The following is a 24,571-nucleotide window of genomic DNA, read 5'->3' as shown; positions in this document are numbered from 1 at the left end:
CCTTATGGAAGAAAGCAGCTCCTGTCAGGACCATGGAGAGCTCACAGGAGTAGTTGGAGTTGTAGAGCCACGACTGATGGTTGACGTCCCACGCGTGATATCTCCCAGGGAAACCCACAATGCGATCTCTGGCCTCACGCCACACTCTGTGAGACACCGCCGAACAAACAGAAAATCAGCAGAGCCCTCATTTCTCAAGCAATTAATTAACACCAACTCGGATGAATGTTTGGGTTTTTTTTGTTTTTTTTTTAATAATAATTGTAGATATTTGTTACTTTATATGGTCATTAATTTGGATTCCCAGTGTCCATCAGCCAATCTTTTTCATCCATCTGTTTCAACTTGTCATCTACGTAAGGAACGCAGCAACAATTTTCCTGGTGGCAGCAATTAAATAACCATTCTGTTGTCTTCTATTAGTATATGACAGTTTTATCATCTATCATTACTTAAAACCAAAATATCACACTTGGCTCATATTTACACACACTGCAGCCCAGTCACTGCAAGAAAGTCTTGGAGAACAACAAAAAAAAAACCTCAACAGACAGAAGATGCAAAGAAGAAAGAGCTCACGTGAGACCACTTTAGAGCAGTCAGATGCTGCGTAATTTTTCCTTTTCTGGGAGGGTGGAGGTGAGGAAACATTCCTGGGTAATTCTGGGGGGAGTCTGAGATAATTCATGACGAATGACCCTATACACAGACAGTGGCAGAGCCAATTTTTGCCTGTCTGGACAAGCTGCTACAGCACAAAGTTGTCGACAAGTCTGAGTGAGGGGAGGAGTGGGTGCACCAAAATAACTTAACAGCACGCTTGATCTTTTAATTGGTTTAAACACGGCCTTCAAATACAGCTTATCTAAGTAAAACATTAGCAAATGAATCATAAATACAAGACGCTGACAACATGTTTCCCTTTATTTCCTCTGCTTCAGTCTCCAGTGGTTGGTTCAGTTTCTCTGTCGGATTCAGTTTTTTCAGGAATGTGATGCTTCTGCATTATTTTTGGGACATTTTTTGGACAAAGCTTTCTCTCCTATTTTACTGCATTTTTTGTGTTCACCTTCCTTCACAGATCTTCTCCTGAGAAAACCTTCCCCGTCATTCAATCTGTGGATTTCTTTTTTCTTTTCAATTAGTTATTAGATATTAACTGTCTCGCTAATACAGTGCCCAAAGTGATTACAAATTTTAATTTATTCATTTGAATCTGTAGAGGTTCATGCGTCCTGTCACCATCACTTACCTGAACCCGAACATGATCTCATCGTGGCGGAGATGAGCATCATCGTCAATCGACAGAATGGCCTCGGTTTCCACGACATCCCAGGGAAGGAAACGGTTGTTAAGGCTGTTCTTCTCTGTGCGGACAACCTACAGGTGTGAGACAAGACAAAACTTGGCAAGAGTATGTACAGATGGCTCTTTTTAAAAGCAGGGTTACTTCTGTAGGGCTACTTGTTGTTAGTACAGTTGTGAAGATTTTAAGTAATGCTGCACAGTGAGCAGTTTGTCCTAAAACTCTACGACTTGAAATGACGGATATGATTAAGCTCAATACAGAAAACTATCATACACAAGCTCAAAGTCTAAGGTGGCGTCTTTATATGTTTTGTTTGTCCAACCAACAGTCACAAAACTCAAAGATATTCAGTTTACAAAGACACAAACTAAAGAAAAGCAGCAAATCCTCAAGTTTGAATTTGAGAGGCTAGAACCTGAGAATAGTTAGATGATTTTATTACAATCAATGTATCAATGATCGAGTTAATCTATTAACAGTAACATACAAGCTCGACCAGTCTCAGTGCCAGGTTGCACCAGCACTGACAAACACAGAGCTCAGTTCTTCTGTTGCTCCCTCACAGAGCCACTTGTCCACAGAGCCTCCATCACAAACTCATGGTGTGAATATGAACTGGATGAATATTTTATTTTTCAGGCTTAATTCAGAAGCACAAATTTTATTATTCACAGATGTCAGAGTTCTTCACATCCTTCTAGTAAAGCTGCTGGTAATTTGTATGGACTCCTGAAGAGTTTCAAAGAGGCACTGATCCAACAGTTCATTGTAAAGTGCTTAAGCAAACTGCACCACCTCTGACACATATATTACAGATTACCTTCCTTTTTTGCATTTCAGAAGGTCAGGATGAGACAGAGATTTATTCCTTACTAAAGAAACCAACATCATCCAGATGAATATGTGCACATTTGTTGAATGAAAGGATTTTTCTGCAGGGGCACTCACCACAATGGGCAGGCCGATGTCGGGCCACAGCAGATCATCTGAAGGAGGCTTGGGTGAATTCCACACCACCACTACCTTGTTGAGGTACGGCAGTCCATTCAGCCTCTCCAGAGAGTTCATCAGCACCTCCTCCCTCTCATATGTCAGCATGACTACAGTGAACTGTTCTCGCGGCACGTTCCCTCCTAAAGCTGCCTGAAACTCCTTCCCCGAGCCTCCTGTACCTCCACCTATAGGTCTGAAACCAGTACCGGAGCCAAGGAATTTAGCTTCAGAGGGCAGCACAGGGTCTAGAGGAGTGTGAGGAAACAGATGGAAAGGCCCTGGGGCCCGGTTCCATGCTCTATAGGTGTCGGCAGCTGTGTATGTGAAGTTGCGGAGAAAGCGTGGAGAAGAGTAGGGGGGCTCTGTCTCGACGGGACCCAAATCCAGATCACCATTGTCAGCCAGGTTGGCATCAGTTCCTGCCAGCTTCCCAGCTTTGTGAGGAATCTCGTGGGCTGGCTCTTCTTTGATGGGTGCAGCAGGAACCTGGATGCTGGTTCTGATGCTGGCAAGGATAGTACTGAGAACATTCTCCGAGGTGGAGAAGTAGGTCTCCCACAGGAAGCGGCCCTGCCGCCTCATAGCTAGCATATCATTGTCTGACAGGCTGCGCAACAGGAAGTGTAGCTCTGTGACACGAGGCTTGGGGACTATAATGACAGCTTCACTCCAGCGGATAAACTGGTGGTAAGGTAGTCTGGAGTGGTCCCCCAGCACGACTGGGATAGCTCCTACCTCAAGGGCCTCAAAGAGTCTTATTCCACAGCCTGCTGAAGCCACCAGCTGTCCATCTCCTGGAGCAATCACCAAGGCAAAAGTAGAAGCCTTGAGCACCTCCAGCCTGTCCTCCCTCTCTCCACAAAGAGCCCACTCAGTCGGCAAACTTGGCTGTGGGTTCTTGCAGGTGAACTCCACCAGCACCTGATCCAAATGGCTGTCCTGCACTGCCTTTAAGGTGCCAATTATGCGATCGTCATAGTCGGCTGGTGGGTCTCCTTCCATCTCCTCTTCGAAAGACTGAGGGGGCGCCTCCTGTAAGCTGCTCCTCAGTGACTCTACCCTCTCCCCCTGGAAGGTGAAGAGGTATTTCCTCTTTACAGGAACTTGAGGGGGCACTTCCAAAAAGTTTGGTTCAGAGAGCGCATGAACCAGTGGGGACACAACCAAGTCAAAGCCCTCACGATACTGCTGCTCGAAAAAGGTGGACTGAGCGATTGCTGCTCGTCCTGTGCTCACATTATACAGGAAATTCTGCGTCATGGACTTTCTAGAGAGATGCACCAGTACATGGTTGTGTCCATCAGATCTCCAGTAAGGAAGAGCTTTTAGTTGCTTCTCCAGCTCTGAAGGAGATGGCAGTGGGGAGGAGGACTCCTGTAGCTCCCCTACCAGCACCAAATACAGACAGGCAATGCTGGGGTTATCAGTTACATAAATGCTGCTCTTAACTGATACTGCAAAAGCCTGCTTCACCAGTGGGTCAAGATAGTCCCCCCATGTATAAGAGCCTGTGTCGTAGACAAACACGGGAAACCCAGACGTAAGAGGGCAGCGCCCATAGTCGAAGCAGGACCGCAGGCGGCAGGAGCGCGGAGACTTGGGTGGTGGCAGTCCTGGGTCTTCCTTGTCTGGCAGTAACCTTACAGGCAACGACAGCTTGGGCTGGTTCTGCGCCATAAGTTCTTTATAGGAATGCTCTGTCTGGCTGATAACATTCTTCAGCTGCAGCAGATCCTGCTTGGCACTGTCAATGCTGCGCTTGCAGGCTTCAATGCGCAAGTTGAGCCGGGCGATCTCCCCGTTGAGCTCCTGCCTCTTGGCCTCCAGTTGCAGCAGCTCTTCACTGACCGACTCTCGAATGCGGCAAAGGTCCTGCACATGTTTGGCTTCGCACAGTTCACCGCCGGGCCGCGGCCCGAAGATGCGCTTATCGGGACCTCCAGCTTCATCAATGGTGGTGAGGTAGTAGTGGGCAATGAGTGGGAAGAAGACCAGGATAAAGAAGAGCATGAAACTGAGCCACGTGAGACGCACACGCCGCAACACCCATGGCTGGCCTCCAGCACCTACGCCACCACCGTTACGCTGCATTGTTGACTCCCTCAGTCTGCTCCCCGCCCCACCAAGGAACCGTTGCTATGGGGATCAGCAGCAGCCATGATCGACCTTGTCAGCAAGGCAGCGGGATACTAAATCATCAAAGCTGGGATGTAGCACTGTCCTTCTGTAAAGGTCATCTGAGGCTGTTTACCTCCTCTTTAGCGTCCTGTGGGTATTGGCTCGGGATTCAGCCTCACCTGTACTCTAATATGTGCTCTGAAGTGTTATAGCCCACACAAACTAATGCCATTTCTATTGTGAAGTTTAGCTATTCTTCCAAATCTATGTCAGAAAACAGTCCCACAGCTGGGGAGGGCGTGCCCCTCGATGGGCGATGCAGGGAGGGCATGGCTGCTCACAGGTGAGTGAGACAGCTGGGTGGGTCAGTTGTTTCTATCAAGGATGTGCTCATTTTCTGACTCCTTATCAGAAAATCCTCTAGAGATGGAGCTTCAGAAATCTTCTCCTCCTCCTTCTTAATACAGGAACCTTAGAAAGAAGAACAGAAAAAAGAGCCAATGAGTGACAGGGATTATCTGTAGCAAGATCAAATAGATGACTGTTTAACTATAAGACAGCATGAGCTGACTATTTGAAATGGAGCCCATAAAAATAATCTTAGTTTTTTTTTGTTGTAAAATATTTTATCTTTTTCATGTATCTCCTAAAACAGTAAAGAACACATTAAAGTAGAGCTGCAGTGTTTATACTCAGACTTGCTACAACCAGCCACTTTAAGAGTGGCTCTGCAGCGCATCCTGTTTTTCACTGCATTCTGCGCATGATTGGTTAGTCCAGGAAAAAAGAAATCATCAGTGTGCTGCTGAATGCCAGGGGATATCTTTTTCTTTCAATTCCCTTTCTTTCAAAATTGCAGCACAAAACAGCGGAGAGCCATCACTGGTAAAACTACACACAGTAGGCAAACCGACATCAACAGCACCACCAGCAAATCTCATTAAAGGCCTCCTCCTGCATCCCGACCTCATCACTGACTGAAATTACTGAGCATCCCTGATAACACTCCATCTCAGAGAGTGATGCAGAATTATCTTCACTAGTCCAGAGGAGAAAAAAGACTTAAAGGAAACACAAAGGAAATCAGCTGCACCTTCTGATGCAGACACTTTACTCTTTGCCAGTTTTATTTCCAAGTTTGCAGGATGTTTCTGAGGCCACTGGAGGTTGAGCTTTCAGACTACAGCGGCTTATGTCTCATCTTCAGATCGATGCAAGAATAACTCAAATTCCTCCTCTTCAGCTCACTTTCACCTTATGTTAGGTACTGTTTTGAGAATACAAAGAACGTAAGAAAAAATTCAAGACCTCAGGAGCTGCTTTTCCAGTTTACAGATGTTTTGAAAAGATAGCTCTGGGCTAAAATCCATAGGAACACTGGAAGTCACAGGAACTCCCCTTAAATGGGCGTAGATGTCTCAGAAATATTCCTACATCATGATCAAAATCTAAACTTCAGCACAGATCGTTTCTTTCCACGAGCAGCAGGCAGTCTGCATTCTGAGCTCATGTTATATCACAGCACAGCACAGGCCCTGAGGATCTTAACCGATAGGCCAAGTGCCAAACAGCCCTTATCAAATGCATTACTAAACCCACAACACTGAGAGCCAGCCTTGATAGAGGAGTGCAATTCAGAGAGGCACAATCACAGAAAACGGAGGTGAAAAGGAATGCAGGTGGTGTTTACCATGTGCCGACATAACAGCGCCTCTTGATAAGGATTATTATACCCTGGGCTACTACTGAATTCAAACCTCTGTGGATGTAACGTTTTCATTACAGCTCCGTCAGATCACAGGGGTGACAGATACCGTCTTAAAACCAAACACAGCAAAAGAAGAAAAAACATCTTTTATTCCGTCTGCGTCAAGCAACCATTTCTCCTCCATGCTGCCTCCATGTGCCTGGCATTTCTTATACTTAGAGATTCCTGACTCTCCTGAAATGCAGCATATTGCAGTACAGCTGGCGTTTGCGTGTACGCCTGTCAAGGAGAGGAATGAGGAAAGGTAAGTTGCCAATCACAGGACATGCATGTGAGTTCACCTTACTGAAATGGCCAATATCCAGTCTCCTTATAGCTGCATGTCTAAATGCACCTTAACCCTTTCATACCATCAGGCCAAATTTGTTTGTCGAAATAAACTGTTTTTTGATTTGCCACACATCTATTTTCTTGATTAATCCATTAATTACTTTGTCTATGAAAGTAAAATATAAAAATATAATTGTAACTCAAAACAGCAAATCATCATATTTGAGAATGTGTAATTTTTTCCCTTTGATAACTCAGATCAGTTTTTTCCAGCCCTAATTTCAGCTCCAGTGTTCAACATAAGGACAGAAAATGTGATTTGAAGGTCAGGTCACAGATTCTGCACCATATTTTCAGCACTTGAAACATGCTGCCTTCTGATTCCCATCTTCAGTCACATTTACGCCTTGTCAGACAGAGCTGTATAATTGAACAGCACTTAGCATGAGGCCACCTGGATACTTCTCTGTTTGTAACACGACCACAGCATTGTCAAGCTGCTGACCAGTGGCTGATTTTAATTTTCCAAATGCCAGCTTTAGTATCAATTACAGACTGGAGCGTCAGTATGAACCAGACAACTGAATGTACAGTATATTGCTGGTTTCAAAAGGTGCAGCCACAGACAAGTGAAAAAATAGAGCACCTCAGTTTATTATTAAATGAGACGCTCTGATGCTACAAAGTAACTACAGGTCAGTGGTTTCTGGTGTAGTTAGGAAGGAACACATATATTAAAAACTCCCATGGCTTACGACCCTTTGAACACTGACCTCCATCCTGCTGCTCAGTGATGCGCCCGAGGTGCAGAGTGAACGAGAGGCAACTATCACAACAGTCTGATTAATTGCTGCATGACTGCCAGTGTCACAGGGGTAATGGCAGACAGATGTTGGCAAACGCTGTTGCTAGGCCTAATCTGGGGCCAAAAACATGCTGGTTTAAAGCTCTGCCTGTGGCTGCTTTTGGCACACACACACACACACACACACACACACACACACACACACAAGATAGAAACTAAATCTCAATCTCTTCAGTTGTAGCTTTCTAATCTGCAGAATGTCTTCTCTCTGCTACAGTCAGCTTAATCTGTCCGCATGGAAAACACACAGGGAAGCATTGATCGCTCTGGACTTACTTCGCGGGGGATCAATGATAATACCATCATTACCTACCGTTGAGCTGCGAGGCGGTTTGGTGTTAAGCACATAAAGGGCTGCCGATGTAGCCATTTTCACTTGTAAGCTTTAGCCATACAAGGCAGGAAGCACAGATGAAACAGTTACTTGCACTCACACAGAGATACTGACACGCCCGTCCTTGAGTTCACCTTATACAGCACAGCCTGAAGCCACCGGGCAACAGTCACTGTGTAGCTGCAGGGACCAAGTATCATATTCTCAATATTTTGCAGTAATATAATTTGTCTGTTGAAATACTTCTGCACAGATGCTGACAGATGACTAATCTCTGTATATTAAACCATAAATATTCCATTAGTCATACTGAAAATCAATACAAATCTAATATACAACCCAGCGCCTTTGCAGAGGGTAAAATCTTACAACACTCTCAAATGAAATGGTGTGCGGTCTTCTCATGGGGAAAGGAGAAACTGAAGCACAGCCGCCGCGCTGATGACCCAGATAAAAAAACCTTTCGCTCCACATGGTGAGAACTGAGCGAGCTACGACTTAGTCAGCAAATTACTGGTCAGGCCTATGAATAACGCAGACTGCAACAGTCTAGCTGCGTGTTAATTTGATTTAGAGGAATACAAACTGATGAGGTGCACCGGACAGAGATTTGGAACGCTCACTGTAATGTCAATCAAAACCAAATTCTTAGCTTAAGCCAAGTCGACGAGTGTGAAAGGATTTACAGTAATGTTTACAGGCACTCAGACATGCATCATGCTGTGATTAATACTGAGCAGGTCTGGGCAAAATAGTTTCATCTGAAGTCAAAAGAATAACCGCAGCAGGTGCTGAGCAAAGAGCCTGAATGGAGAAGTGAGGACGCTGCTGCTTCCAAGTTCCCAGACATTTGAGGGCAAGTGCTTATATAAATGTTTGAACAGTCGCTCTGCACACTGGCCTTGCTTTCAGAGACAGTCCTGACATTCCTCTGTGAGGGAACAGGAAGCAAAGACAGAATCGACATCCAGTGGACCAACTGGATTTTGCTTGAATGCAATCAGGTTAACTCAAAGGTACCACCACATGTGTGGACGTGGAGGAAGACAGCACTGGAGGCTTGTGGGTGAGTGAAAGCTGAATTCTGAGAAATAGCACATCCTGCAGCAGCATTGAGAATGAGGATTGTTTGGCGTTTTTCTGCCTGTCTACTAGAAATCTGACAGAGCTTTTGACACGTAGCGAGACGAAGTGAGGAATTTCAGGCCGACAGAAAGATCACACAGCTTGTATTTTTAATAAGGCCCCATGTAGCAAGTTTCCAAGAGGTAGCGACTGCAAGGACTGAAATATTAAGAAGATAGATCTTTGATTTTTCTTTTAATGTCTAAGGGAAAAAAAAAACTTCTTAAGAAGAGAACGACAGTGATTTTCCGCAGTATTGCAAATGCTCTCTTCCACTGCTTTATGTATGACTCACTGCTAAATCAATCTGGACATAAATAATGAACAAATAAATACTAAAATAAATAATCTGTAATTTTGTCAGACAGCTGTCCTCATAGTCAGTTAGTCTGGTTGGGGTTCTGGCCCCAAATGCAACCAGTCTTTAAATGGCAGCAGCACTGATCAGAGATGCTACCAGCTTTGTGAGGCTGTATTTAGGCAAAGCAGAGCTTGAATGCTAACGTCAGCATGCTAACATATCCAAACCACAATAGTCTTAGAGGAAACTATCCAAGGACAAAGGAAGGACTCCATCTTTCACTGTTGCAGTGTCTCTCACATTAATACCTGACTGTTTGTACACTGTCACTTCACTGCAGCACTAAGAGGGTAATATATTCTGTAGGACTGGGACCACTTATCATAAAAACTGTGAGATCAATAAGAAAAATAACTTACTGTTTTTTCTCTCTCCATAAATGAACACCCTGGACATGTATTACATTACTGTAGGTGCTGACTGCACTGAGAGTGTTTATCATTTGCTTGGTTTTTTTTTTAACCTTTTCTTATGGATTTTCTTAACTGGTGTGGCGATATACACTATATGGCTACAACTAATGATTATTTTAATTATCATTTGAAAATTGATTGACAGTTAATCAATTTTCAAAATAGTTGCACATATTTTTTCTGATATCTTATGGACTAAACCATTAATAAAAAATTATCGTAGTTGCAGCCCTAAGATGCAACTTCAAGAATAAAATACTAGTGTAAACTGAAGCATGAGTGCTATAAATCTAAATGTTCACAGCTGTAGTTTACTGCAGCACAGGCCTGTGGAGGTGATACTGCTGCACTTCAGAAAATCATCAAGCCTGCTGGGGCTCCAGGTTTCCCTGATGAATTTCTCCCCTTAAAGTGGTTTGGCTCATTGTACGCATTACTCATCATTGTACTTGGAGACTACTCTTCCCATAATTAATTGTGATTTCATGGAGGAGATCGAGGTAAGGCATTCCCTGTGGAGGTGATGGGCGAAAAAAAAAATGGAGGCAGCTGCAGGGGAAGGCACAGACACAGGGCTGTGTGAGGGGAGCAGCTGTTGCAGCCATGGATCACAGCTCATCTCCAGACGGCTGACTGAACCTTCTCAAGGACCTTTTTCACTGGTAAATTACAGAGATGCCAGCGGGGATGTGGAGTGACACTCAATAAGGTCATGCAAAGTCAGAAAATGGAAGACTTTTCAAATTAAAGAATTCAAATTTTCAATTCAATTCAATAAATGTGAATTTCAACCTTTTTATCTTTTGAATAATTTCTATTTTTTTCTTTTTGATTTTATTTTTTTATTAGTTTAATAGTACTAATATTGGTGACATGGTATTAATTCATTCATTGAAGACAGACATAAGAGGGACCCAAATGTGGCAGTGAAAATCTTGCTTGTATGTGTGTGGGACAGATTGACCCTGACAAAGATCAGATTCTGAGGTTCTAGAAGATACTGTAGCTTTTAAACAACCTCAACCAAGTTTCTGATCACTGTCTACAATGTGTGCAGGTGTGTCATTAAATAAAGTTATGCACTAGTTAGATTTAGGATGGTAAACAGTGTAATGATGAACAATAAGCTCAAATGAAAGTGAATATCTGACACCAGTGATGCAGGAAATAAACTGAATTGCAGCTCTCGCCTTCCATTACTGATCAGATAGAGGAGCTGAATCCAGCAGAGCGTTTAATCCAACAGAGTCCAGAAGACAGAGAACTACACTGGGCTCATCTTCCACTGCTGAGTGACTCAGTCAGTGCAGAAAACACAGATAAATCAGAAATCTATAAGAATCTGATATAAAGGATTTTACCAACTGGGTTTCCCAAGTTCCACATAAACCTCAAATAACATCAAAACCAGGATACTAGTGTGCATGTGGACATTCTCAGTGTTTAATAAAATGAGTCAAAAATGAAAAGAACTCTTGGTTGCTGCTCTAATCTGAGTCCAATGATGTGGTTTACTAATGGACAACCTGAATAAACTTCTCTATCATGGTACATGTAATTGCAATTCAAATATCACTATACATTGTGTAAACATTTTCTGGAAGTTCAATTCAAAAGCTATTTTTGGAATTTCCACCTCATGGTTGTATGCCTCCGAGACTCAGACTAGTTTCAGATTACATCCCTGTTTATCCAGAGTCATATAAAATATGAACCGTTTGTGTGAAATTTTGTCATAATTGCTGTGTGAAGTCTTGGGTAATGGCTAAAAATGATTTTGTGAAATCACACCGATCTTGACCTTTGACCACTAAAATCTAATCAGTTTGTCCTTGAGTCTTAGTGAATGTTTGTGCCGAATGTGAAGAAGTTCTGTCAAGGCATCACTGAGATATCGTGTCCACGAGAATGGGATGGACGGATGACTGTACAGACGGACGGACAAGCCAAAAACAATATCCATGAAAAAAATAACTTAATCTAATCCAATTATGTAAATATCTGAGGAATCAAGACACTTAGTCACATTGGAACAAAAACCCAACAGAGCCGCTCAATTACTAATTACCTAATTAGCAACAATGTTCACTATGGCCCATTAGCTATCAACAACAGAGAAACGTCTCAAATGGCAGACACATTTATTTAGCTTTAATAATGTAAATAATAACAATATCACAGTGTAAGAACCACACCCTGTCTCAGCACTGAAAACTTTCCAGTGGGTGCTGCTTTCTACTGTCTGACTTTTATTATGTTAATAACGCTGACAATGAAGCTATTATGACCATCAGGAGTATCTGTGTGGTGATGACCCGGCACAGGAGCAATTAAGATCTCCCTCTGTGTGGACCACCTCCTACTCAGAACAAAATCTACGAGCGTGTTGCTGACCTTTATCTCTCAGTGCATGCATTAAATAGTGAGAGAGACAAATGGAGGGAGGCAGAAAACCCACCCCTCACTGCCCTGTTGTCTGGAAACAAACATCACACATACGAGTTTTCTGATGATGTGTGTTTATAACTTTGCTGAATACCATTTAGCACCGACAGAGAGACATGTAGATAAACAGAAAGAGACAGAGAGAGATAACCAGGGAAAAAGAGGGAGAGAAGGAATGAGTGCATAATGACAGATGGGCCTGGGCGCCTTCCAACCTCCAAAGCTCCTACAATATGGCAAAGATTACACAGGAGGGCAATGCAAAAAAAAAAAAAAAAAAGGAAAAAAGAGGTGCTCATGCCCTTGTGGGATTGCACACATTTGTCCTTTAGGAGACGTTGCAAGGTAAAAACAATATAAAATGTATGCAAAGATTTCTCAAGACTATCTATAAAACGCTCCGGCAACTTGACTGTATCCGCCGACCAATCTGTGAACGTCTTCAGCGATGAGGCTCTGTGTTTGTTAGGGCTGTGAGAGTGATAAACAAAATGCATCGCACTGGCTTTGCAGTGAGTGCTAATCTGTCACTGAAGCCTCCGCTGTAAAACTGCTGTGGCACGGGTACAGTGCCCTGCAGGGGTGAGGCGAGGAGAGACTCTCGCTGTGATGGTGAGAACTGAGAGTGTGACAGCCAATTAGAGACAGTGCAGACGTACAGACACACAGGACTCCCCTGTTTTTCAACACACACAACAGCTCACACATTTTTCTAATGAGTTTCAACTTCCGCAAACCTCTAAAGGGATTCTTTGACATTTCTAATTTTTTACTTGGTTTTTCTTGGCGAGAAACCCCCACAGTAGGCAGAAATTTAATTGTGTACCCTTCTGTTTCCCAAAAATGGTTAGTTAGCATTGTTACTTTGTTCCTCATGCAAACAAAGGACAGACTTGGTTGAAAATCTGGGGCTGTTTTCCCCTCTTTTCCTTTAATTGTGGTTCCACTGGTATCGTAGATACATTTAACATTTACATTTAACTTTTTAAACTTTATTTATCTATGAGATGAACAGCTAATGAGCTCATCTACAACCTCTATGGGTTCACATAGTGCATGAAGAGTTAAATCTCTTCCCAAAGTTTCTGTGTGAAAAGTATTTCCTAAACTGTCTATCATCTCCCTGGGGACTGCTGATGTGGCCCTAGAGCTTGAACTGACTGTGAAGAGTGGTGGTACACACTGTTTTCATTTCATTCATCAGTGCAGAAATTGTCTGACAGGATGAGGAGGGAGGAACTGAAAAGAGAAGTCACATCTGCACAGATGGAATATAAGCTGTCATTTGGTTTCAGTAATCTAATGTGTGGTCGCTAACTGCCAGCTTCTGTGATTTCTGCAAAGGCACATATTGCTCGTGTGTGTGTCGCAGTTTGCAAATAAATTAGTTGGCCTAGCTTTTCTTGATTAGTCTGCAAAGTCGGCGCTGATGAGCTTCCTGGATTAATCAGCACTGTTGGGGTTGATACTGTTTAATGATCAGAGAAGAAACTATATGACTACGTGGTCACAGATGATTTTAAAGTTGTAAAATATTCAGCAATCTAACTTTAAAAAGGCGCTGTTACCTGAAACTTAATAAAAAAAGAATATCATCTGCAAACACATAATGCAAGGTCCAAACTATGGCTTGGCTGAACTACACTTGTCTAGTCTTGTTTCTTTGCAGAGGCTACAAACATGGAAATGATGCTGGGGTTTACATTTGGGTTGCAGCTGGGGGAGGGTTTCCACCAGTGTCTTCCAAGCCTGTCGACTTGCTGGGCCTAAGCAACGGGGAATTTGCGGCGGTTTGGTTGGAAACCTAGATATAATGATTCTGATCGCAGTCAGAATAGCCATCAGGCATAATGGAACAAATCCCAGTGGCCCAACGCATTGGTCAAAAAATCCATAAAGGTTTTAGTGGGCCTGTCAGTCTCTTTACCAGCCCTCTCTGTGTACAGACTTGTTCGGGGACTTGACTCATAACATGAGTGAATGAACATTTTCACATTAATGTCTGTCAGCTGGTTAGTCAATTTAAACTACTGCTGGCACACTCACTATATAACTGTGTGTGTGTGTGTGTGTGTGTGTGTGTGTGTGTGTGTGTGTGTGTGTGTGTGTGTGTGTGTGTGCAGCAGCAGCCTCTGTTGTTTTCTGTTTGTTTTTCCTGTGGTATTGAATTTGGCATCAAATATTGTGGAATTTCATTGGTATGGGTACTGACTACCAAAATTTCTGGTACACAACATCCCTAGTTGCAGTCAATGTTATTTTTTATCATAGATGAATGTGCTCATTGTTTCCATTAGTCTGTTAATGGTTTTGTCTCTTAAATATCAGAAAATTAATGTGAAAAATGCTTGTTATAATTCTCCCAAGGTGATGTGTTCAAATGTCTCATTTTCACGGTCCAAAACCCAAAGATATTCACCTTACTAGTACGTATGACAATAAGAGTGTTAAACATCTCAATTTTTAAAAATATTTGGCATTTTTGCTTACATGTTTTGTCAATTAACTGATCAATTAATCAAGTCAAGCTAACAGTGTGAAGAAAGCTTCATCTACAGGTTTTTCAGACTGACATCCAACATTGTGTAAAATCAGATCCACTATGATATATTTATCAACAGCCCCAGTGCTCTGGTAATCTCATATGCAGGTCTCTTAAATGTTGAACACCAACAACATTTTTGGAAAACAAAGTTCAAACAAGCTCCACATCCATGTCCTGTAATAGAGTAGGTCCCCGTCTCACGTGACGCACGCGATTTTATCGTCTAGCCCCGTCTTCAGAGGGAATTTTTGTGCCTGAATGCCTGCAACTGGTATTTGACCCATTCATTACCAAAAATCTAATTATAGGCTGCCACATGGTACTCATTTCACCATTTGCGTCTGCATAATTACTTTAGGCTGAGATGAAAAGGGACAGAACAGTCTGAGGCTACAAGCAAGCCTGTCATACACAGCTCACCCTGGCAGGATCCAGTAAATCATCACCTAGAGCTGAAACTAAAAACAAGGCTGCTCTGTGGCTCACATCACAGTAGTATTGTCTATATATATTTTTATACTTTATACTTATACTGATCTCTCCACGTAAATCACTTGTAATTCCTTGTAAATAACTTCTAAATACTGTATGACTGTAACATCTGTCACATCTGTGTTTGTGTGTGGAGAAATTAGGCAATGATGTCCCGATTTCCCTCACAGATCAATAGTCTTTCCCTCCTTCAGTGGGGTATCTTAGCATAGACATTGATTTCAGTTTAGCCTTTAATGCTTGATATTTAAATTCTGATCTCAGGCCAAATAAGAAAGGTTGTCTGACGTTTTCCAGCCAGGTGCATATCAAATAGGCATTGCCACTGCTACAGAGCTGAATTAAAATAGTTCTCATTAATCAAGAGCTCAGGACATTTCACGAGCCGAAATGTCATATTTTTGAAGTTCAGGGCCAACCTTAATTAGTCGCCTGGGATATAATCAAGATGTATCAGGAGCAAAGCGAAGCCAGTCGTCACAACTGCAAAAACTTCAACAGCTACAGTGTTACGAGTTTTTCCAAGTCAGGAAGAAGAATGAGGACAGAAAAAAGAAGTCTTTTTGTATTCCAAAGTGGAAGCTGCTTCAGTGATTGAATGCATGTCGAGTTCACTGCAGCAGAGGCTCGAGTGTGTCAAAAGAAACCTCTGTCTTCCTCTCAAAAGAGCAACTTCTACAGTATAGTTGAGTGGCTTGCAGCATGGCACATTGTCCGACAAATCCTGACTTTCTATACAAGTACACATTAAGAAGACTGTATGAAGGCGGAAAAACATGGATTTAACAACTGAACCTTCATATCTTCTGATTCTGAGTTGATTCTTTATTCCTTGAAGGTGACCCAATAAGCATTAAGCATTATGTTAAAGATCCTTTTCAACACTTGCAATAATTCTTTTGGTTAGAGATTAAGGGGAGAGCATTTATTGTCACTAATTAAATATCTTTATGCACATTTATTTACTGCATAGGTGAAGGTAAATCGGTAAATCGTAATCAGGAAAAATCAACTGAGTCACTGCTGTCGGATAAAATAACCAGCTATGTCTTAAAAGTCAAAGTATTTCACCACATTGATCCAAATACCATATAAACATCATAAAGAGCCATAAAGCTGTTCCACTGTGGTCAAGCAGAGATATTAAAGACGTGGCAACCACAGTATAAACTGAAGCATGATACATTTATAGTCTTCCTGTACACATCAGAGATGAGCCCAGTGTTTCCATAACTGATAAAATATATCTTTGTTGCCATTTTCCTCTAATTTGTTGAATATTGTAACTTCTTAGACTAAAAACACACAGTGGGATTTTTGCCAAAAATAAACTAGTTAATTGCATCATATGTTGCTGCATTCTTCCCTAGAAAAAATCTTACTGAATGAGGTTTGTGCAGGGAGGAAGGAAGAGCAACATGAGGAATAGGACCAACTTAAATCTATTTTCACTTCTGAGCTGTCTCAGTACACGCAGAGCTCCACGAATTGTCATGGGCCCTCAACTATGAATTTTAGCATTTGGCCTCTGGCCTCAGCAACTTTATCCTGGGGATCCCCATTTGGTGACACATTACTATCTGCATGTGAGAGATCAATTGTGAAATGTTTGATGACAACAGCTATTACTATTTTGGATTCCTCATGAATGAAATGACGTCATATTGAACAAATGTGACAGTTATTCTCACTTGTCAAACACAGATTTGTTGCACTTATGTGTCAAGGCCCTGGTATTTTGCATACTGGCTTACTGATACACCTATATGAAAAGAGCATTCATTAATGTTTTGCTTTTCCTGCTGTGACTACTCAAAGTGCCTCACCTAGTTTTGATGTTCCTAATGTCGCTTAAATGGAAATTTGAATTTAGACTAGTCTAAAAAAAAATGCTCAGCGATGAGCTCTGTGACATTTCAGTCCAAGTTGGATCACAGTGTCTGCAGTTTAACAATGACAAGTATGGCTAATGTTAGCAGGGCTAGCACAGCAGCCTTCTTTCCTTGTGGCGTAACGTCCACATGCCTCTGCTGAATGTGGCTACACATTGCTCCATTCAAGTGGTTATAGGCCAGTTTATTCTGACACAGCCCACAAGCTTATTTTCCCACTTTCCTCCTTACTTGTTTACAAAATCCAGGCGTTAGTGTGGAGAGAGGGGGACTGGAGCCCCGGCTAGAGGCGGGAGGCTTAGTCATATCTTAGATGCAACAATTAACTGGCATTGTACGGCTGGCATTTCTGTTGGTAGCAAAGCACATTTCTAATTTTGTCCATTTTCTAAGTGTGGTATTTCATCTGCAAATGTCACAGGAAGTGACAAAAAGTAAAGTTACTACGACTTTGCCCTCTATTCACCCTCAAAAAGTTGTGAACAGACGTGAACTCTGAACAGTCTGCAAATGGAAGTATGACTGCAAATATTTGCTTTTGACGACTGAGTCTAATTGTGAGGTCTCTGCCAATTCCCTCTCTCAGCATCAACACCACTCTGTGCCAGCCCTGCAATATCAACATTTTTGGCTAAATCCATAAATAGGACTAGTTTGTAAGCCATGATGATCACAGAAAATAGAAAAATGTCTGGCTAACACTCTAAAGTCCACTGAGTGCTGTCCTGGTTCCCTAAATAAGACCAATTTAAACATATATCACTTTGATGCTGTTAGCAGCGATATCTTAAAAACCACTGGCATTTCCTGTGTAGATATGAAGCCGTTTTGTTTGAACAGTTTTGAGTATGGCTTTGTGTTAAAATAATAAAACATGCATCTCACACTTTTTACACTAATTTACTCAGAAGGGATCGGATATTATGATCTAGGGACATAAGGCTTTGCATTTTCATCCACATTAGTTTCAATTTTTGACATTTTGAACTAAACAGTATTGTTTCTATCATTATTGGCAACAATTAATGATTATCTTAATTACCTTATTAATCTATGGATTACTGTCTCAATCAGTGCCTTTAATGTCTTCAAATGTTTTGCTTTGTCTGAACAACAGCTAAAAACAAATATTCAATTTATAAAAACTAATCCTCATTCTGAAGAAGCTGCAAACACAATGTTTCGCATTTTCAGTTGATAAATGACTTTAGCAATTGTTGAAACAATTATTAAGGCAATTAATTTTATGTCTGTCAACTAATCATTTCACCCTTGCTCCTTTAGTCATACATGGTAAAACCTGGCTTGCCCCAGCAAATATTTCACACAAGAAACAGTTAGTGGGTAACACAGAAAAATTAACACACAAGCCCTGAAATCCTGCCCCCCCCTCACACATAAATCCTCTTGTTATCTTGCCACAGCAGTGGCAGCAGCCCCACTTGCTGTGGCCTCCTGAGAGCTCTTCCTCTCCCCCTCCTGCACAGGCTGGTGTAGACCATAACAGATTGACTCAGCCCGACAACAGCTGCCAGAACCCTGCAAGCCTAGTCCTCCAGACACTGATGGATTGTGGGAGGGGAGCCAGGGTGATTAGCCCCTGACATGGGAGAATTATTGCACTGTACCACCCCAAAAGAGATTGCACCTGAGTGTCAACATAAGGCATTCACACTACATTAGGTCATGCTGTTAATGCCCATTCAGTCCTACAAAAGCACAGGGCCTGAACTCGGCATGTCAATAACAACAAGTGGCAGAATTGTGTGGGGGCATCGATCAAACTCATTACTAACTAGAGGAAAACTAGGAGGATAACAAAAGTGATGGCCTCATTGTGACAGTGATTGCATTCTTTACACAAGACATGTTCTGTGAGATTTGAAAAAAGAAAAAGGACTGACAATCACATATTCACCCTTGCCTCGCAACAAAGGGTTTATTTTTAACTGCTTCAGTCACATACAGTACTTACCTTGAGTTTGACAGTGAAACACACTAACTAAGGTCCACTGGAGGAGGGGAAATGGTACTTCTATTTAAGGATATATTGCTGCTCGGAAAATGAATTAGCTGAGAAATCCTACTGCTTGACTAGCAGGCATGGCACGGGGAGCTGCTGTTTGCTTACTCTGCCAAAAGTAAAACTAGTCCTGCCATCTCACTCTTTCCCCAGCATTTTTCTCCTCTCACACAGCTACGAGCCATTACATCTGTTCTTGTCAGAAATTTTATTCATGCCATTTATTTCTATCTTGCCCAGTGCAAAAAAACCATCCTGTTGTTTTTCAATAAACACACAGAACAAGCTGTCCTAGGTTAATGTAGCTTAACTTTTCCTGCCTCTTAAAGCAGATGTCCATTAGAGGAGAGGAGCTCACTTCTCCATACCGAGAACACTCAGCTGTTCAAGTAGGGCTAAACCTCTGTGCTTTCTCAGAGGAGAGCAGGACAGAACGCAAGTGATTCATCCACACCCTCATCACAAGGACATGCCAATTAATGCCCAATCCTCAATGTTCAACAACACAGCCTAATTCTCTCACCAGATTTTTACCAGACTGAAATCACAAATCAGGGCTGCCATACATACTCCACTTCTGATACTGGTACAGCAGCATATACACCTGCATATATGGGTCAATAAATCAACCAGCCAACTCACAGCAACAGATTCAGCAACGATTTTAAGTCGTTTTTTAAGCATGAATGCCAAAAAAAAAAGTACTAGCCCTGGCTTGTAATTTGTGAATACACAATGACTGTCTTTGTCTTCTATGAGAGTAAATCGAATCTCTTTGGGTTTTAACTGTTTGTAGCAGCTGGGTGGCACGCTGCAAAGTCAAACCACATCCCAACCACATCACATGTCAGCCAGGAGGTTCAAAATAGAGGTCTTTGAACCGTCTTTCATTCTGCCAGGAAGGAGCAGGTACCTCCCTGACAAAGGAAGTGATCGGTAGACGTATTTTGTAAACACACCAGCTGGAGAACTACAGTGTCGTGACTGTCTCTGACCAGCTCATTCACATCCTGGCTGCCAAGTGACCCCAAAGTACAATAGTTACGTAATAAAAAAGCCCTGTAATACAGTTAAGACATCTAAGCTTGTTTAGACAATAAAATGTTAGGAAACAGTTAAAAAAACAAAATGTCCACCCTTGTTTCTAAGAGTCCAAGGTCACATTTGCAAACATTTCACTTTGTTCAATCAAGATTCTAAAACCCAAAAATGTTAAATTTATAACAATAATAAAATCTTCATATTTGGCCAAAAGCTTTTTTTTCTTGACTAATGAGTTCAGTGATTAAAAGACTTACATTTCTTTGTCTATCATTCACTTGCTGCAGCTCTAATATAATTCACACGACATGATTTAGGAACTGGTGCATCTAAATGGAAAGCAGCCATTTTTCGTGTTATTAGTTACACGTGTGATTTTTCCATGAAGACATGTGTTCTGTGAGACTGCACTCTTGGTCACTCTTAGACCAAGCAGTCTTTTAGTGACACTGCGTCACACGGTGCATCACATCCTGTGAAGATTACAGGACTTTGTCACAGGAAACATTGTGACTGTTATGGCAGGAAAGGCACAGGTGTAACTAATAACATTAATAAAGGCTCGACTGCACTGAAGTGTCTCAGTAAACAGAGCCAATGACTCAGCATGCACAATATCAAGGGGCTGAAGTTAGGAAAGCTAAATGAAATTCAGAAATGATTAATGTTATTACTTTCACCTGTACTGCTCCTGCTATGACATGTCAGGATGTCCGCTGGGTTAAAGGTCTGTTGTTGTTTTGAGCCAGACCAGCACACAAAAACTGAAGACAATTAACAACACAGTAGCACATTACTAGATGTGGTCATTTTGAAGAATCACGAGCTGCATCAAAAATCTTGTTATGTTCATGTTCAGCTGTGAACCTGACATTTCTCTTACTCCCAGCCCTTTTTTCTCATGATTTTTGGCAAACTAGACAAGACGTGATTAATCTACTGTAAAAAATGCTGAAATTTAATTGGTCAAAACCAAATAATCAAAGTTTGCTCCAATCGTGGTTTATTAGCAATGTCAAATCAGGTGTAGAAATGCTAATACCTTATAGCTTCATTATATAGAAATTGTCTCTAAGAGAGACACAACTTGGGAAATGAATTAAAACCTTTTTTTCTCATGCAGTGGACAGAAAAAGTCTTTGGGGATTCTGGAAATACCTTCTGAAAACAGTAAGTTTCTAATGGTCTTCTGGGTTTTTGAAACGTAACTTGGCAATAGTTACCCCTGTGACCCAAATGTAAGCTAATACATACGAGGCACAAACTGAGGTTACTAAATTGTTAGACGCGTGTTTACCATAGTGACTTATAAAATTACACATAACCAAATATACAGCCATGTTATAATTTTGGTTTGCTGTGCAAGACGACATGATTAGGGAAAAGTTAAATAGTGTGGTAAAGTAAAATCTGAACAGCACTTGTTTGTATGTAATGTCCAAGCAAAAACATTTCAAAAAGCCACATGTGCCATCTGGCAGCTCCATGGGATTTCTTTGGTTTTTTTTTTTCATTCCCACTTATAACATCTGTATCCGGTCAAAAAATATTCTACGCTGATCGAACATTACTAATTATGCCGCTAAAATGACCTCTGCACAATGGAAATTCAGATAACTGCAGCATAGGGCAATATATTGAAAGGCTGATTTTGCAATTATTCTGTATTGTGGCAGTTGTGGATTACTGTGTGACCACGAGAAGAAAAAAAATCATTCAAAGTGTGGCAGTCTCACCCCTGTGAGAAAAAAGATCAATATCCTCGTCCACAGTGGAATACATGCTGCCCCGTACAGCTCATATCAATGCATGCTGTGGATCAGTCTGACCGTAACAGAGCAAACAACTGCTTCCAGACAGACTTACACTGACATTTATTCTGAAAGAGTCTGTGTTTGATCATCATTTTAAAAACAGCCTCTTTTGTTTAGTCCTCAGTTTACAAATACTGAAATAACACACTGCTGTTGTTTATATCTCAGTGCAGAAAATAAACATCAGAGATAGATGAATGCCTCTGAACAAAAACACCAATCTGTAAACAGGGCTTGCATCTGCTGTGATATATTCACTGACCCTAGCAATGGCTGGATGAGAGACAACTGACCTACAAAAACTACAATCCACACCTTTGTAATGGGTAACTGCTGCCCAGTCCTCAACATCTCACACAAAGACTCTGAAATCTAATCATTCATGAAAATATACCAGAGAGTTTAACTTAAGAGAACATTTGAACAGTGGTTTGGAAGTGAGGAAAGAGCATACCATCCAGACACCAATGTGAAATCTGAACGCTTTAACTTTTGCTGCCTCTGTACATCAGGTAAATTGCACACAACCAATACCCTTTTTTTTTTTTAAAGTTTTCTCTGCATCATCAGATTCAGGACGCTGCATATGTACGTGCTCAGCAACTTTGTTTTCCCACTAAGTTTCAGACTTTGAAAGGCATAAAATACAATGTGTAATCAAATTGTGAAATCATATCTTCATCTCATTAACTATGATTTGTTGACTGCTTTGACAAAACTTTCCTCCTGTCAAGTAAAAATGCACTAAGGCATGCTGTGATAATGCACACAATCCCTTACAGCCATGAATAAATTGACCACACACCTCTGGGCCAACAACTCTGGTAAGGTTGCTATTTAGTGATCGACTCTGGGCTCAGCAAGAAGAAGAAAGAAAACTGATTTACTTGTTACTGAAACATGTTTTCAAAGCAATGATCCTGGCAGAAACCTCGGTGTTCCCACAAACATGCTGAGCATCGTCGTAATAGTGGCTACTTGGGTATGTTCCCCAAATTGCAAGGGGCTTGCATACCGCACTCATACGCAGTGTGGAGGAGACTGCCTTAAGAGGACTGCACTCAACTCCTCTGTTCCATCAGTAATTGTTTGATTACCACAATGCAAATTACACAACACCTGTACTGAGCTGCCATATTATTAGGTACAATTAGAATAAACTAATGTAGTCTAATACAACAGTCCTGCAATAAAAGTAGATTACAATAGTCAGATGTTGGTTAAACAGTTTTAGAGAGGTGTTCAATCAATTTTTCTGTTCATTTTCAAGGCTCTAGTTTGTGTGCATTGTGTTTGAAGGGCATTGTATTATTCTAAAATTTGTGCTTTGAAAATTATGTCTAGCCTGATTTAAATAAATAGAATAGGAACTGAACAATGGTGAGTTAAGTTACAAAAAAGAGACACATCACATTTTAAACTACATTACAGAGAATTCAGACCAAAAGAGAAATACTGTCTCAGGTATAAGGTCATACCAGCAGTGGTAAAGATACAGTACATGGGTAACAAAACAAGATTTCAAATGTTTTATTAATTTTGAGAGAACCCTGGAGATGCCCCAACACTTTTTCAACACACCTAACAGAATCTCTATTTCCAAATCTCAAGTTTTACAATTCGACAATAACAATAGCAACACTGCATTTTTTTAGTGCTTTGGGGATGACATGATAGCCAGTGCGTTGCAGAAACAATCGTCGGTGAATTGAAGCATGTTCACTGAATCGGGACGCTTAATATCACCATAGATTATCACGCCAGTAAGCGTGTGTGCCCATAAGCACATCGACATTAAATTACCACTTTTTTAAATGGAATTTGGCATGACATTCTACTTGCACAATAAGAGCGGCGTGTTCTGAGGTTGTGGGTTTGACAATCGAATATGGGACCCAAATATGCAAAGGTGCACAGAACCTAAACATGTTTTGGGCCGGTCTTGGCAGTCGTATACAGCCTACATCACGGCAAAGCACCGGGTACACCGGCTGGGTTGACGTGTGCCTCAGCCGAGATCAAAGCAAAACAGACTCACGACTGGCAGCGGCTGCAAAAACCGACTCAACTGCCTCAAAGTCTTCATGTTAAAAAAAAAAAAAAAAAAAAACTACCAGCCGTTCACATTTACACCGGTTACAAATTCCACATCTAAGACACAATGAGAGCGAAGGGACATGAGAATACAGTATTAAAGATGGACACAGGGGTTGCAAAGGAAAGACACAAGGGGCCATATGTCTCATCTGGCCAATTAGCTAGCCTGCTAGCCAGCAGTGGTCACAACAAAATGCATTTGCTCTCACTCCACTGGCGGTCCAACGTTAGCTTCAGTAGCTACTCACCCCAAAAGAAGAGTCCAGGTGTCCCAAAAAAAACGGAGTCACGGTCGCTCGGCAGGTTTGTCAGACCGTTAAAGCCTCGTCGGCGGTTGAGTTGAATTTGTGCCGCTACAGTCTCCGGATAAGCCTGCGGTGGTGCTGCGTTTCCAGCCCGCACCGCTCACAGCTCCATTAAAAGCTGCATTGTTGGAGCGACGACCGGACAAACAGCACCGACAGCCCGCGGCGCGGCATTGTGGGAAATGGTGTTCATTCGGTGCGCCACTGGGAAAATTTAAAAAAAAAAGGAGAAAAGGCTCCACCTGGTGGTTAGGATCGATACATTGGTCTGGCTTTTGTTTCACGATTGGTTTTCAGTGGTGGAAGAAGTTGATCCTCTATGGTTAAAATTAGCAATACAATACTACACCGTAAGTAACGT

The 24,571-nt window shown here is 41.7% G+C and overlaps 1 protein-coding gene across 1 annotated transcript in view; it reads right to left on the bottom strand.

Annotated features, from left to right (window-relative positions):
* The window catches only part of extl3 (exostosin-like glycosyltransferase 3), a 28,582-nt gene extending 4,070 nt beyond the window's left edge, over positions 1–24,512 (bottom strand). Inside the window, exons 1-4 of the mRNA XM_071467487.1 lie at positions 24,154–24,512; positions 2,258–4,891; positions 1,253–1,380; positions 2–146 (exon numbers count right to left, since the gene is read on the bottom strand). Coding sequence (XP_071323588.1) covers positions 2–146; positions 1,253–1,380; positions 2,258–4,393 — 2,409 coding nt within the window. The 5' untranslated portion in view covers positions 4,394–4,891; positions 24,154–24,512. The remainder of the gene's footprint in view (position 1; positions 147–1,252; positions 1,381–2,257; positions 4,892–24,153) is intronic.
* Positions 24,513–24,571: the final 59 nt, after the last annotated feature.

The sequence above is a fragment of the Trachinotus anak genome, unplaced genomic scaffold (assembly GCF_046630095.1).
Source record: "Trachinotus anak isolate AG129_WGS33_773 ecotype Australia unplaced genomic scaffold, CSIRO_AGI_Tana_v1 ptg000031l, whole genome shotgun sequence".
NCBI classification, from domain to species: domain Eukaryota; kingdom Metazoa; phylum Chordata; class Actinopteri; order Carangiformes; family Carangidae; genus Trachinotus; species Trachinotus anak.
This window is presented reverse-complemented; position numbering and strand designations above follow the sequence as displayed.